Source organism: Bactrocera dorsalis, chromosome 3 (genome assembly GCF_023373825.1).
Source record: "Bactrocera dorsalis isolate Fly_Bdor chromosome 3, ASM2337382v1, whole genome shotgun sequence".
Classification (NCBI taxonomy): Eukaryota; Metazoa; Arthropoda; class Insecta; order Diptera; family Tephritidae; genus Bactrocera; species Bactrocera dorsalis.
In genome coordinates, this window is record NC_064305.1 from 82,788,387 (window position 1) to 82,803,185 (window position 14,799).

At 33.8% G+C, this 14,799-nt stretch overlaps 1 protein-coding gene across 1 annotated transcript; it reads right to left on the bottom strand.

Annotated features, from left to right (window-relative positions):
- Window positions 1–295: 295 nt before the first annotated feature.
- LOC105226223 (probable 3-hydroxyisobutyrate dehydrogenase, mitochondrial) lies at window positions 296–1,829 on the bottom strand. The gene is made up of 2 exons (XM_011205049.4): window positions 1,672–1,829; window positions 296–1,484 (listed from the first exon to the last, which is right to left on the bottom strand). Exon 2 carries the CDS (start codon window positions 1,462–1,464, stop codon window positions 487–489), a length of 978 nt encoding a protein of 325 aa, XP_011203351.2. The 5' UTR covers window positions 1,465–1,484; window positions 1,672–1,829; the 3' UTR covers window positions 296–486.
- Between the last annotated feature and the right edge of the window lie 12,970 nt (window positions 1,830–14,799).

Sequence of the window (14,799 nt, forward strand, 5' to 3'; positions counted from 1 at the left end):
TTTTATGTATATTTTATCAGTGTCCAACACACCTAGTTTCGAACATACAGGTTTATTTCATATATATAAGCAGTTGCGTACACATGTGTAGTCGGCAAATGCTGGTCTATAAAAGTCTAAAAATCTTAATATCTGCAGTCCAACTGATAAGAGCAGCCATGTCGATAAGCTGAGTTCTTAAAGATACCAACAATTTTAAATTCCAACCTACGCATCGTAAGAGTTTCTTACGATATTCTTATATATGTACATTATATAAGGTTGGCATTAATATAAACACATTAGCTTGATTTAAAAAAAAACAGAATTTTTAATTAATTTTTACTTTTTAATAAAAAAATGCTCAACACTTAAGTTTATATACAATTAGGTGTACAAGTATATAAAATTTAATATAAAAATATTTCAATAAATGCAATTCTGGTAAGAACCCCAAATGTCACAAGTACAGTTACGAATACTTGCAGTTTAAAGCTAAACGCCTCCTTAGTTGTTGGCTTCATTCTTCATGAATTCATAGACAACCGAGAAATCCTTATTGCCCAAACCGTGAGCCTTCAGGGTACGGTATATCTGATGTGACAGAGCGCCCAAAGGAATGGGTGTGTTTGTCGCGGTGGCCACACCGGCAGCCAAACCCAAATCCTTAGTAATCAAATCGGTGGAGAAACCACCAGCATAGTCTCTATTACTCGGTGCTGTGGGTGTGACACCGGGCACTGGGTTGTACAGCTCCGACGACCAGCAGCGGCCAGTCGACGAGTTAATGATTTCGGCAAATACATTTGGGTCTAAGCCTTGGCGTATAGCCAAATTCATGGCCTCCGATGTGCCAATCATGGAAATGGCCAACATCATGTTGTTGCACAATTTCGCCGCCTGACCCATGCCATAGCTGCCACAGTATGTGATACGTTTGCCCATACCCTCCAGAATGGGTTTAACTGTGTTGTATTCATCTTTCGTGCCGCCAACCATGAATGTCAGTGTGGCCTGCTCAGCGCCGGGTACACCACCCGATACGGGTGCATCAATAAAGCGCGCACCCTTTTCGCTAATAAACTTCTGCAGCTCTCGGACCAAATTTGGATCGATGGTGGATGAATCAATGAACACGGTGTTTTTGTTAACGCCATCGGCCGTCATATCGTTGTAAGCCTTCCACACGATATCATTATTGGGCAACATGGTGATCACGTAGTCAGAGTTCTTCGCCAAATCGGTGGTCTTATCATAGACAGTGGCGCCCTTGGCCTTCAAATTGTCGCAAGCCTGCTTCGAGATATCAAAGACATGCAATTTATGACCCTGCTTGATCAGATTGCTAGCCATATGACCGCCCATATTGCCGAGTCCGATAAAGCCAACATTCTTGGAGGCAACGGCCTGTGATGACATGGCACGCACCAATGTTTGGCTCATAGCCTTGGTTACGGGCATTGTGAAGACGATACGTAGCGCCATTTTCCGTACGATTTAATTAACTATAATCGAAAAGCAATAACAATTGATCAACTGTGTGTTACGCAATTGATACTTCAAATATTCCACGCAGCCACATAAATAAAAACATATGCATGTAGGTATGTAAATATGTATGACCAAGGCGTAAATATTCTCCAAGCACACGCACATATGTATTTATGTAGTGCTCACTATATTTCTACATACCAGTTCTACAAAAGTTCCACTAAAGCAGGCAATCCACGTCGTTCAACGCTGAGCAGCACACTAAACTAACTTCAGTTTTCGTATTGCTGCCTAACCTCCTAGAATGCTAAAAGAACTTATTTGTTTGGAAAATTAAAACAGCATGTACATACATTGTGACTACAGAGTACCCAGAAATTGTAAATAAAAGGCAAAACATCTATTTATTCGTCAATATTTATTTTGTTGTATACATGTCAACGATTTTTGCAATCCTCGAAACACTTTTCATAAGTACTTTCGAATGACCTTCAGCTCCTTCAGCGAATTTTGTTTTATCTCTTCGATCGCCTGAAAACGGGTTCCACAGAGCGGAAATTCCATTTTGCGGAACAAGAAAAAATCAAATTATGTAAATTTGGTCACAATCGTACCCTTTATGAAAAACATTCAGCTTTAACGGTACTAGTCGTACAAGAATGCGTTTCATACCCATAATATCCACCAAAATCACTCGAAATGAGACTCGCGAGAGACGTCGAGCTCTCTTGCCAACTCTGTAACACTTGTCTGAAGATTTTTAAGCACCATTTTCTTCACTTTTTTTAATATTTTCATTAGTTAAAGAGGTCGAAGGCCGTCCAGAATGAAGCATGTCTTCAACGATCTTCCGACCGTTTTTGAAGATACATTCTTTTTTAATTTCCGGGTGATTTTTTGTCACAATGTATGTATGAAAACGTGTTTTGCACTGGCGGATCGAAGAGCTTTGTTTATGGGGGACGAAATATGTACTATGTGTGTTCAAAAAAAATGTTTACAACTTTCATAGGGAATATTAAATTTGCCAGTTGGTAACACCCAGAAAGGATCGTCTGATACCCTATAAAGTATTTGATATGACTGTCATAAAAACGAGTTCATCAAACTCAAGTTCCTCTATTGAAAACTTTTTTATTTGACAAGGTATTTTCGAGAAATTTTGCACCTATGAAGTGGATCTTAGATGTGTGTAATCGAGTTTAGCTTTTATATTTTGGTTTCGGTATCCCAGCAAACCCTCTTCATCTGGAATTTTGAAAACTCGCATTTGATTGCTGAAAAGCTACAGTAACCTCAAAGGACAGTTTGGAGTCAACAAAAACCTTATAGTATATTATTCTGACTTGTTCTAAAAAGTATTACTTATGACTTTTATTATATTGGATGAATCCGTGAAGAATCAATAATTTTCGTATGATCTTTAGTTGTTTCAGTTCCTTGACTTCTGTTCTTGCGTGAAATATCACCGAGGGCTTACAAAAATTTTATGAATAAGTAAAATATTTGATTTTAAAGTATAATCTCTGTTTTCTTATCTCAATTGTTAAAATTAAGCCAATTTTCGAACCACCAAGTATTTAATGTGAACTTAATATTTTAAAAATTCTAAAAGTAATACATAAAAATTTGGCATTTAGTAGGTTTCATTTCATTATCCCTTTTTAAAACAAATCAGCAACAACTTTTTTATTAACTCATTAATACTTTAAGGGCATAAGACCCCTAAGACCACTTCTGTTGCCCAGTAAACTACTTCGCTGTAAACCAGAAATTTTTCCATCATAAGTATATACTAGAAAGAATACATATAAATAGACATAAAGAAAGAAAAAAGTCAGCAGCGCGTGTTTTTAAGTAAAGCCAATACGCACACCTCTAGTTCACCACCTCTCCTACAAAATAATTATGTATGTATAAGCTCAGTTGTGTGGGGGCACGATTGGCAACGATATCGTAAACAAGATAACAAGAAACAAATTCTGTCACAATGTACATACTGCTATACAATTTCCATATATTAATATTTATTATGTAGTTTATATTCATACGAATGTATAGGTACATGAGGCTACTTTGCTAATTCATCGTAAGTACATATAATATATGTATATCGTCCCCTAAAATGCAAAACAACGTATCATCAAAAATATCGAAATTGAGTTTTTTATGGCTTACGATTCACTACGTCAAATTACATATATGTAGCATAAATTCTTTAGCTGCCGCTCTCAGATATAACCAATATATAACCAATATATAACCATTTTATAACCAATATATACCCATTTTATAACCAAAACTCAAATTTTTTTCAATATAAATGGTTTCTATTATATTGTTTTTCCTTCGCCTATTAACTTATGAAAAATTATGTTATGTTATTTTGCATTTTAGGTGACGATATATATGAGCTTATGCGTATACAAGTACATACATACATATATGCGTTTATAAGCGGCCACTTGTTACACATGCTTTGCCGGCAACTCTCACCTAGAGAATAAAAATAATGGGAGAGCGCCAATTGTATTATGTGAGCATACACATATCACAGTATAGGGTAGCCAATTTGATATAAAATGGGATGTGGTTGTGGGGTTTGGGTGTTTAAAATAGATATATTGGGACTACTATTTTTTCAAGTGGAGTAAAATATTTGTATGATACTGAATTAATTTCGTACAAATTGAGCTCAGAAAAAAATTTTTAAAATATTCATTAAAAAAAAGTATAAAAGTAATACTATTTGTCAAAATTTTTTAAATTAATCGAAAAAAACATAAGAATAATAATAAAATTAAATTAAATATATTTTTATATTAATATCATTATTATAACTAACATTTTTATTATTGTGATAAACTTTTTTTCTGGTTTTCATATTAATATCAAAAGAAGTAAGTTTCTACAGGTTTACATATACAACTCAGATAATATGCAAAAATATTGTCTACAATTTTTATTTATTTTATTATTATTATAATTTTTTTTTTTTGGTAAAAATCATCAACTATATATTTATTATTTATTAAAACGTTAGTTTCGCAGTAATATTCAAATATTCGAAATAAAATTCAAATTAAATACAACTAGGAAGTAATAAGTAGTTACAATAGACAAAAAATGAGAAGGGAGAGGAAGTAAATATATAAACTCTCTTTTTCCACATACTTACATACATTTATATACGTGGAACAATGTGTTACCGCGCCCATGACATTGGCATTTTGATGCCAAACTTGTTCTCAAATTCGCGGCGTGTTCTTTTCACCACATACAAATCTACAGCCATGGACACATAAATAGCACACATCTGAATCCCATATTAATTCTAATTTTTTTTAATCCTAAAGTAGCTGAACAATAAAAATTTGGTATGTATCTACTTGTCACTGTTATGAGGCTCATTTCCCTGCATAAAAATACTGTTTATTTTCTATTAAATTTTGTACGCGACAATTTTATTGCGTATAGTGTTGATTTGAGGTGGACACATAAATAGCACATTTTTAAGTTCGTACTTTTTTTTTTAATTTTGTGTGAGGTTCTCGCATATTTTTAATTTAATTCTGCGAATATATAATTATTTCATCGATATTTCGTTAAAATGAGAAGGAAAAAAACATTCCACGCCGGAAAAGGGAGTCCTTATATCCAATATGAGCAAAAAAGGAAAAGATCCTGTCAAAATTGCTAAAATAATATATTGCTCTCCAAAAATGTTATAAAATGCTCTTTATGCAACAAAACACACCCACCTTGTGTCAATAAAAAGATACCAAGAAAACCAAGACCACGTAAAACCGATATTAGTGTTGACAAATACATAGTACGGAAGAGCAAAGCGGATCCTTTTAAGTCAACCAGAGAAATTATGATCGAAATTAATGACGAATATGGTGTGGATGTGTCCAGAAAGCTTGTAGGAAGACGACTCAACTTATCTCAACTTTTTGGACAAATTACCAGCAAGAAGCCACTCCTGTCAAAACGCCACATCAAAATTCGACTGGCATTTGGAAAGGCCCGCGGAGACAAACCAGCACAATTTTGGAAGAACGTGTTTTTGAATGACAAAACCAAGATAAATAGGAAGGTTCCAGTTGGAAAATAATTTTTACGTCGTCCACAAGGTCAATCCCTTAAACCTGGGTATACCAAAAAAACCATTAAGCACGGCGGTGGATGTATCATGGTCTGGAGCGTGTTTTCATGGCATGGCATCGTGCCAATTGTTCGAATAAATGGTAAAATGGACCAGTTTTAGTATTTGGATATACGAAAAATAAACTGTATTTCAATCCATGCCCATAAACTGGTCATTTATGCAAGACAATGATCCAAAACACACCGCAAAGGTAGTAAAGTATGGTCTCGGCAATAAAAAATTTAAAATTTATGAGTGGCCTGCGCAAAACCCAAACCTGAAACCAATAGAAAATTTATGAATTGATATAGAGTTCAAAATATCAAGCAAAAAATTCAAAAATTTTGATAATTTATGGGCTGGAATTGAGGAGCCTTGGTATTCAATCCCAAAGGAACGATATCAGGAACTGGTGGACAGCATGCAGAAAAGATGTGAGCGGATGCTTAAAAATGATGGATATAGTACAAAATACTAACGAAATGAACAATCTTTTGCAATTTTTTAATAATTTTTATACATTTTTGTACCTTTTTTTTAACCCCTTTTCAGATTGTGCTATTTATGTGTCCAAGCTGTCATATAGGATATTGATGTTTTCGTCTTTTTTTGGCGATAATAAAATATTTATTGTTTCAGTATTATAGTTATAATAAAGTGAATAATTTTTAAAATACAACGCATTTCTCTTTAAATCCGTAAGTGATAAACCTAAGGAATAAATAAATGTTTTCTTATTTGATGGCCAAGTGTGCTATTTATGTGTCCATGGCTGTATATAACTCCCAACTAGCAAATTTTTTGTGAGAGTAACGCATGAGTAAAACGCGCGCTTTGGCTCTCCAATGTGTTATCAATTTACTGTTTATTAAGCATAACATATTTATTTGCCTTTCATTTAATTAAATTAGAAGCGAATCTCTATCGAATCATCATATTTACTGAAAAGCTCGCCAAAGTTTGTGATACCCTTTAACGCTTTATTTACATAGCAACTCAAGTTCTCGTATATACAAACTTATTTTTGTATATTCAATATTTGTTTATGTTGTTGTTAGAAATTAACGCGCGTGCAGATGTTTTTGTTATTATCTAGAGTAGATCAGCGCGCACTGATTAAAATATTTATAAGTGTAAGTATTTGAAATATATTTATATTTCGCTTGACTATGATTTTACAAGTTTTTTTGTATAATTTTTTCCCTCTGCTAGCAATTATATACCCCATAAAATATTTCAAATTTCAATTTAGTTTCTCTCCTTCTCCTTTTGAAGGTGAAATGAAATAAATGACCAATATTTTTGCTAAATCAGTTGGCAAATATATTTCAAGTTTCGAGTCTACCTCTGACTGCGTCTTGAAAAGACATCGCTTCAGTTCATGGCTGTACATAAATGATGACCCATTTGAGATTCTTTAAAGAAACACAGAAACTTCAAACTTAACTTGGAATGTTTATTATCATTAGAAAAAAAATTCTTTAGTTTTTTTTTTAAGATTATCCTTTCACATATTGATCGCGGATACGTCTCAGATGGTTCATCCGTAAAATTAGATGCTCGTTCGAGCATTTTAATTGGTAACTGGCGAATGATACGCGTGAAGTTTTCCTCCAAAGACTGAATCGAAGCGGGATTGTCCGCATAGACCGTAGACTTTACATAACGTCTAACGGTGTGATATCACATGATCTTGATGGCAAATCCATCGGCTCAAAACATGTTATTATCTGCTCATCGAAGTATTATTTCAATATGGGAAGTGGTGCTGTCTTGTTGGAATCAAAAATCGCCGAGATCACGAGTTTCAATTAAAGGCATCAAAAAATCGACTATTATGGCGTGATAACGGTCGCCATTGATGCTTACCTTCTCACAGGCAGAATTTTTAAAAAATATGGACCGATGAATGCACAAAACACAACAAACCGTTGTTTTTTCTGGATGAAATGGCAGCTCTTGAATCAGGTCTTGTTTACATACCCATTGAGCCAGAAATAGGCCTCATCGAAGGGAAAAATTGGCTCGAAACCATCGGATTTTCTTGGGACTTTTCAAGAACCCATAGAGCAAAGCGTTGATGCTTGGAAATATCGAGCAGCTTCAGTTCTTGCACAAGCTGTAATTTGTTTTCAGTTTAAGATCTCAACGTAAAATGCACCAAGTCGTTTGCCAGTCCGAGTTACTGCGAACGGCGCTGAAACGGCTCGCCACGTTCTACGTGTACAGCTAGCTAGTCAAAGCTGCGGCTGCTATATTTTTTCACTCGACATAGGCTATTCGATCACAATATTATCCCATAATGAATGTAGGGTCTCAAGATGGATGATGGTGTTGCGAGTACGCTCAGTACGTTGATTCTATTGATCATAAGTTGAGCGAGGCGCGCGAAGCTCATTTTTACATAAAAAAATTAAACGATTTGTAAACGTTCTTCAGGCGTAAATCTTTCCATGATAAAATATCAAACAATACTGAACAAAAGTAATATGACAGCCTAACATACATATGTATATACTGAAACCCACTTGACGAACCATAAGTCTACAATTAAAATCTAATTTTCAGTAAAAAAAAATATTTTGAATTTTTGCGGAATATTTTGAATCCCAAACATTTTTTCTTAGAAACAAATTTCTATTATGCTCGTGTTACTTAAAAAAGATAAAATGCTATTAATATAATACTATGTAAAACACAAAAATGCATTGCCTTCAAACTTCCTTCCTTAAAAGTATATTAAAATTTTTATTAAAAAATTATAAAAATAAAAAAAAATAAGACGGCAATCTTTATGTGCTGAGCGAAACTCCAAATCGAATTAAAGCTATTAAAATATTAAAGAAAATGTCAAAATCCCGTCAAAATATGCACTTTATTCAAAAATAAAAAGCAGAACTTCAAGCAAATGCTTTTAACTCAAACAACTTAGTACCTAATTGTTATTATCACGAAGAGTTCAAGGAAACTCGCCGTATGTATATAAAGTTCTCTGTAAAGCTGCTGTTAATACTGTTACGTAAAATTTACTGACATTTCTACAAATCTGTATTTCAACATGTTTATATTGCCACTTTACTTAAATAAATAATATAACAAGCAATTGCCAACATTCGTCAAATATTTATTTATTAAGTCACATTACGCGAAATTTTATTATTGCACGGCTACTTGTGTACATTCATACTATTTACATTTACATTTACATAATTCTGGTATACATAAGACATTTTTACAAAAACAAATTAACATTAACTTTTGTAAACCATTGAAATATTGAATTTGTAACACGAAATAATTCTTTATACATACATACTTTAATTAAGATCGATGAAATAAAAAAAAAAAACAAATAAAAATAAAGTTCGATTTAAAAAAGTTTGGTAATTTCATTGCGTCTAATGGATTACGTATACGAAGTCGCCTGAAAAACAGTGTCCCGGAACCAGCTAGCTGATCTTTCTCTCTCACAACAGAGTATTCGCATATTGAAATAAATTGAGAGGTTTATTCGCTGAAATTACAGATTATAGGTTAGCCTACTATTTCCTTGACTTTAGGTTAATTTTATCAGCGATATGTAGACTCCAACCAAACCGATATATCGACTTCAAACCAATTTTGTAGAAAATTTGTCGAAATCTCAGGATGTTACGTGTACAAAACTGTTTTTATCCAATCGAAGAAAGTTATTGGATTCATATCGGCATAAGAGATTACATGAGTTTACGGGTTTCAAGACATTGCATTTTTTATTAAATTCTACAACACCTCTAGAAATTTTCAAATTGATCCGACTAATAGTTTCGGCGATACAGCCTTGGGAACTTGTGCGCCGTCTTTAAACGCATTTTTCTAGAAACTGTGTTTTTGAAGTCGGTGGGTAAGATTTCTCGAGAACTACTCAACCGATCTTCATGAGGATTTACACAGCTCTTTAATATATAATTTGTAAAGACTTGGATAAAGGATTTCTTTTTTTCGATAACAACTATCTGAAAAAAAAATTCGCGAAGTTTCACTGAAATGTTTATTTCTTTGTTAAAATATCTGCCAATAATCCAATTTTCAGTTTTTTCCTTCGTTCAAGTTCTAGGTTTTAAGTAAAATACGTATTAATAATAAAATATTTAGTTTTTTTTATGAGAAAAATTTTTTTTGAAAAATGCTATTTTTTGCCCGAGGAAACCCATGTGACCCTTTAAAAGCCATATCGTGGAACGAGACTTCAGAGAGACCGAATTTTTAAAGGAGAAAAAAACTAAAGAGCTTTCTCGATGTTACCGTTACTACTGGAGGTTTCGCTGCTTATTTTGCCTCTCTCGAGGTATATTGTAGGTTCATATGCCGTACTTACTTCTTAAACTCCATCTCTTCAACATCTCCCATTGCTTCAAAAACTTGGCATCAGAGAGATAGCAGAAGATCTCAACAGCTCTCAGGATTAATTCATCACATTTTGGTTAGCATTTTGAGTGAAGCGTTCGAATTCCAGACTCATACCTGAACGTAAATCTCTTGAAAAACCTTCAAGTAAAGATCACAATAGAGATAGGAACTTACATACACATGTATAAAGCATCATTGCTGTTGACGAGACATGGTTTTCTGAATATGAAGTTCAAACTGTCCAACAAAATGGCGAATGAGGAAAAATACATTTGCCTATGAATGGAAAGCGTTATGCAGACGTAGAGTCCATTCAAGAGGCTTGCACCGCTAACAACACTCGACAAGCTTTTGGACCGTGCAAAAAGCTGTATACAAGCAGAAGGGGACTATCTTGAATAAAATAAATTGTTTTTGCCAAAAAACCCATTTGTTCTGTTTATTTTTTAAAGTCCTGTTTACTTTGGAATGCACCTTGTATAATGTATAGTCGATATTACCTACACACGTATGGTCAAATGTACCATATGTACCGCATATAAAATATGAGTCACATATTACTTAACATAAATTTGTGAATGAATTTTCGCTACTAAGCCTCTCTCTTCTCATCAAAGTCAGTCGGTCAGCTATTTTTTGATTGCACGAAATGCCAAAGGCATAAACCAGAACAGTAATTATAACGAGCGCAATTTTCACGCACCAAAATAACGAAGTAACTGCATTAAAAAATTTAAAATAAAAATGAATGAAAACATTGAAAAACATAAAAAAAATTTGACACGACATGCGTAATTTGTAGACACGAGCTGCACTTGCAGCATGCCTCGGCATCTGTGCACTATGTTGGTGTGTGGGAATTGCATAGGCTGAATTCAACATTGCATAACGAAGACTTGGTCATATGTGTACCCAAAAAAATTAAAAGAAAGATTAAAAAATATTTTTTTTTTTTAATTAGTAGAGCAATATATATAAAGCAGTGTTGTCCAATGTGACTGTGTGGACGTTATGCTTGTGTTGGTTATTCTAGCGTCAACTGATCGCAAAATTTTGCTTTGCTTGCCTACTAAGTTGAATACAGTAGCATAATCGTGCTTTCACAGACACTTGTCGCGACATGTTGGTGTGAGGTGTCTGGCACTGTCCGTGCGCTATTGTGCGCATAGGCCGTGGACAACGCTGATATAAAGTGAAAATGACAAAATAGCAGGAAAAATATTGCGTCGTTTGCTGTCTATATCGGTCTAGTATCCATATCGAAAAACCCGTTACTTAATAACTTAATGATAATTAGCACCTTAGTATCGAACTGAGCTCTTTTGATGGAGCATTAATTCAATTTAAATAACTTTTCACAATCTCTTCAACACCAAACGTTGTTACACGATCGCCCCACAAGTTCATTGTTCCACCCTGATTGTGCCCCACCTTTGAACTTTTTAATTTAAATTGGCTTTGGTCGAGAAAAACAACAAAAATCTGCACCCGTTTTAATTAACAAGCTTACATAATCTTGAGGTCAACGCATTTCTCGAAACTATTTCACTTATTAAAAGTAAAATTTGCAATGACAGCTGAGACGAATCAATGTTTATTTACGAGCTTTTCTCACCGATTCTCTTTACATAAGTAAAGCAACTAAATCAAAATAAGCACGCACACATACTGACAAACATGAAAATAAACAAAAATAAATATGTTTATGAACACAAGAGTAAACTTGGAATCAATTCATTCAACTAAAGTGGAGCGTATTTCGAACGGCGTCAACATGTTGACACACCGGTCAGCCGCTGACGAGGCAGCCAGCGCAGCATTCGCAATGTTTTTGACAGAAAAAGCAACAACAAGCTTAGAAGACACACATAATAATAATAACGGTGAAATAATGCAATATTTTTGCTTTACTTATTTGTACTGAATATTGCAACAGTGAGTCGTGTTGCGCATTCGGTGAGCATGAAATGTCTTTGGAAAAATCAAAAAAGCTAAATTGCTTACAGGCCACATAAGAAAGCATTGAAAGGTAAGAATTTCGAAATATTATTTTGTTAAGAAATTATAAATTATCAAAATAATTTTAATTAAGTTTAAAAAAATTGCTAGTAGTATGTAAAAAAAAACTATTTCCCCTGAACTATCAAGACAGCATTTGTTTTGTATACAAATTCCGAAACAAAGAAAATAATTTAAATAATTTCTCTCCTCCAAGAGGACATGATATTGCCTTAAAAGGTATGTTAAAGCAAAGTTTGAAACTCGTATAAAAAATCGGTATGGCTTTTGAAAAACAACAGGAACCAGCTATTCTCTCAAGGTTTCAGGAATCTGTGCTTCACAAAGAGTAGCACTTCTGTGGATTAAAACGACCTTGAAATACCGTAAAACTTTACTTAATAATCTTGGCAAGAAACATGAAGTTCTTTTATAGGAGAGAACAAAGTTCTATATGATCGCGAGCTTCTATTTTAAAACTGAAAAAAAAACAAATTTAGTTTTTAGTATTTAGGCAGGAACTATATCTTAGTTTGGGGATCCCATAATTGTGGGATTCGCCAAGAGAAAGAGGAGCTTAATTATTATTCCATCATTGTTGCTATATTCTAAACGTGCTAGAAGTTCTTCCTCATTACTTTAATATGAAGGAAACCTCAGCCGAAAAATTGATCCAATATGTACGTTAATTAAGGTAACGCCATAAATTTGAACTTTTAAAACTGGCAGAAACCACTCATGGGGAACGTTATCGAAAGACATATCGTCAAATTGAGCAATAATGGCCTCATATTGAAAGACCGATTAAACCATATCGGAACACAGCTGCTACAAAATTTTATCTCACCTGGTACAGAGTGCTTCCACTAGAATGCATTGCCCATCATAACTTCTTCATTTATGACGTAGACACTGTTTACGCGAATATATCCGAGTTTTTTACGTAACGGGTAGCAAACCCAGCACTGGGATGATTCGCCTTCTCACTTTAGCTCGCCTTCAATCGGATGTTTTTTGGATGCCCGGGAATACTTTGTCGAAGAACGGCGGTCGTAAGCTGCTTTAACCATATGTAATTCATTCTTGGAAGCTAAGCTGGCACAGTTCTCTTCAAATTTAATCCACGAATTGTCAGAAGGCTGGGAACATTTTTTATCACCAGATGGTATGCTTTTCTCAAATAAAACTTCATATTACAAAACAAAATCGTGGAGCCATAGTTAGGAAGTATAAGCTATAACCTTATTGAGAAAAAATTAGCTATTTTATATTATTAAAATTTTATTTAATTTTTATGTATTAAATAAAGATTCTGTGTTATATAAATTTTATGATGTAATAAAAGCTCTAAGCTTTCAAGCTTCATCGGAACCTGCATATACACAGAATATAAATGTAAGATTAAATAGCTTAATGAGTTACATGCGCTTACGGGTTTCAAAAAATCGGCTCTTTTATTATCTTATTAAATTCTACAGCACCATGTCCTAAAGTTTGAAGTTGATTCCAGTGACAGTTTCAGAGATACAGCCTTGAGAACTTGTGCGCTTGAGGCTAGCTAGGCTAATTTCGCCGTCTTTAAACGCGTTTTTCTCGAAAGATGGTAACATTACTCGAGAACCACTTAACAGATCTTCATGAAATTTTACACAGGTTTTTGAGATACAATTCTTAAAGGCTTGGACAAAGGAGTTGTTTTTCGATAACAACTATTTGAAAAAAAAAATTCGCAAAATGTTTACTGACATTCTAATTTTTTGTAAAAAAGTCTGCCAAAAATTCGATTTTCAGTTTTGCTTCTTTTCCTTCGTCCAAGTTCTACGTTAAGGTTTTATTTTTCATTTTAGATGATCCTGTAAAGAGTTATCCTGCCAACGCAGGCACATCTTTTCTCAGAGGGGTCACTGAAAATGGCGTGGCAAAGCCGAGCTTAAGATATTTTTTCCTAAAATTTCAGAATTTCTTTGCTTATAGTGTCTGTTTTTAAATAAATTATTTCATTTTTGATATAAGAAAAAAATTGTTAAAAAAAACCGTTTTTTACCTAAGGAAACCAAGGTATCTATGACATGGTGTTCAATAAAGCAACAGCTATATTTTAAACTTACGTAAATATTTGAAAAACTCTAAATCAAACAGAAAAAAATCAACAATTAAATAGATACCACTCACATAAAATTCCAGCTTCATACTTTATACGAAAGAAAAAATAAGACAAATATTAAAAAGTGAGAAATAAAGTTAAAAATTCTTTCACACAATAAATAATAAAATTTGAAATTTCCCACAAAAGTCAGATAATCAATCACTGCTTGTCTCAAAAATCACACACAGTTACTAAATAATGCATTGAAGGCATTTATGAATAGCTTGCACTAAGTTATCGGCAGGGAAAAGAAATTATCGGCGACTTTCAAAAGAAGTGCGGAAAGATTCACTTAAAGTACAGCCATCAAAACAATAAGAAACTGCTGAGAAAATTGTATGCAAAAACGATTTCTATACTCACGCTCTGTGACTCAAACGCAGACTACAAACTTCACACATAAATCAAGCGTTAATGGGTTTTTAATATTGTCAAGCAGTCATTGGCTAAACGCTGCAGTTGTCAATAAATTTTCGGTGAAATGTAAAACGATTCGAAGCCAAATAGTTAATGATTTGTGAAGCATAGACGGAAGTACGCGCTTCACACATTTTAATTCAATTGGCAGCAGCAGCAGACGATGCAAAGCAGCGCTGCGGTGAAACAAAAGACTTAAACAGCGAACTTTACGTTGAGGGAAGCGCTT

What these genes read in the sequence shown, in the direction of transcription:
- LOC105226223 (XM_011205049.4), bottom strand. Translation starts at nt 1,464, where the DNA reads ATGGCGCTACGTATCGTCTTCACAATGCCCGTAACCAAGGCTATGAGC.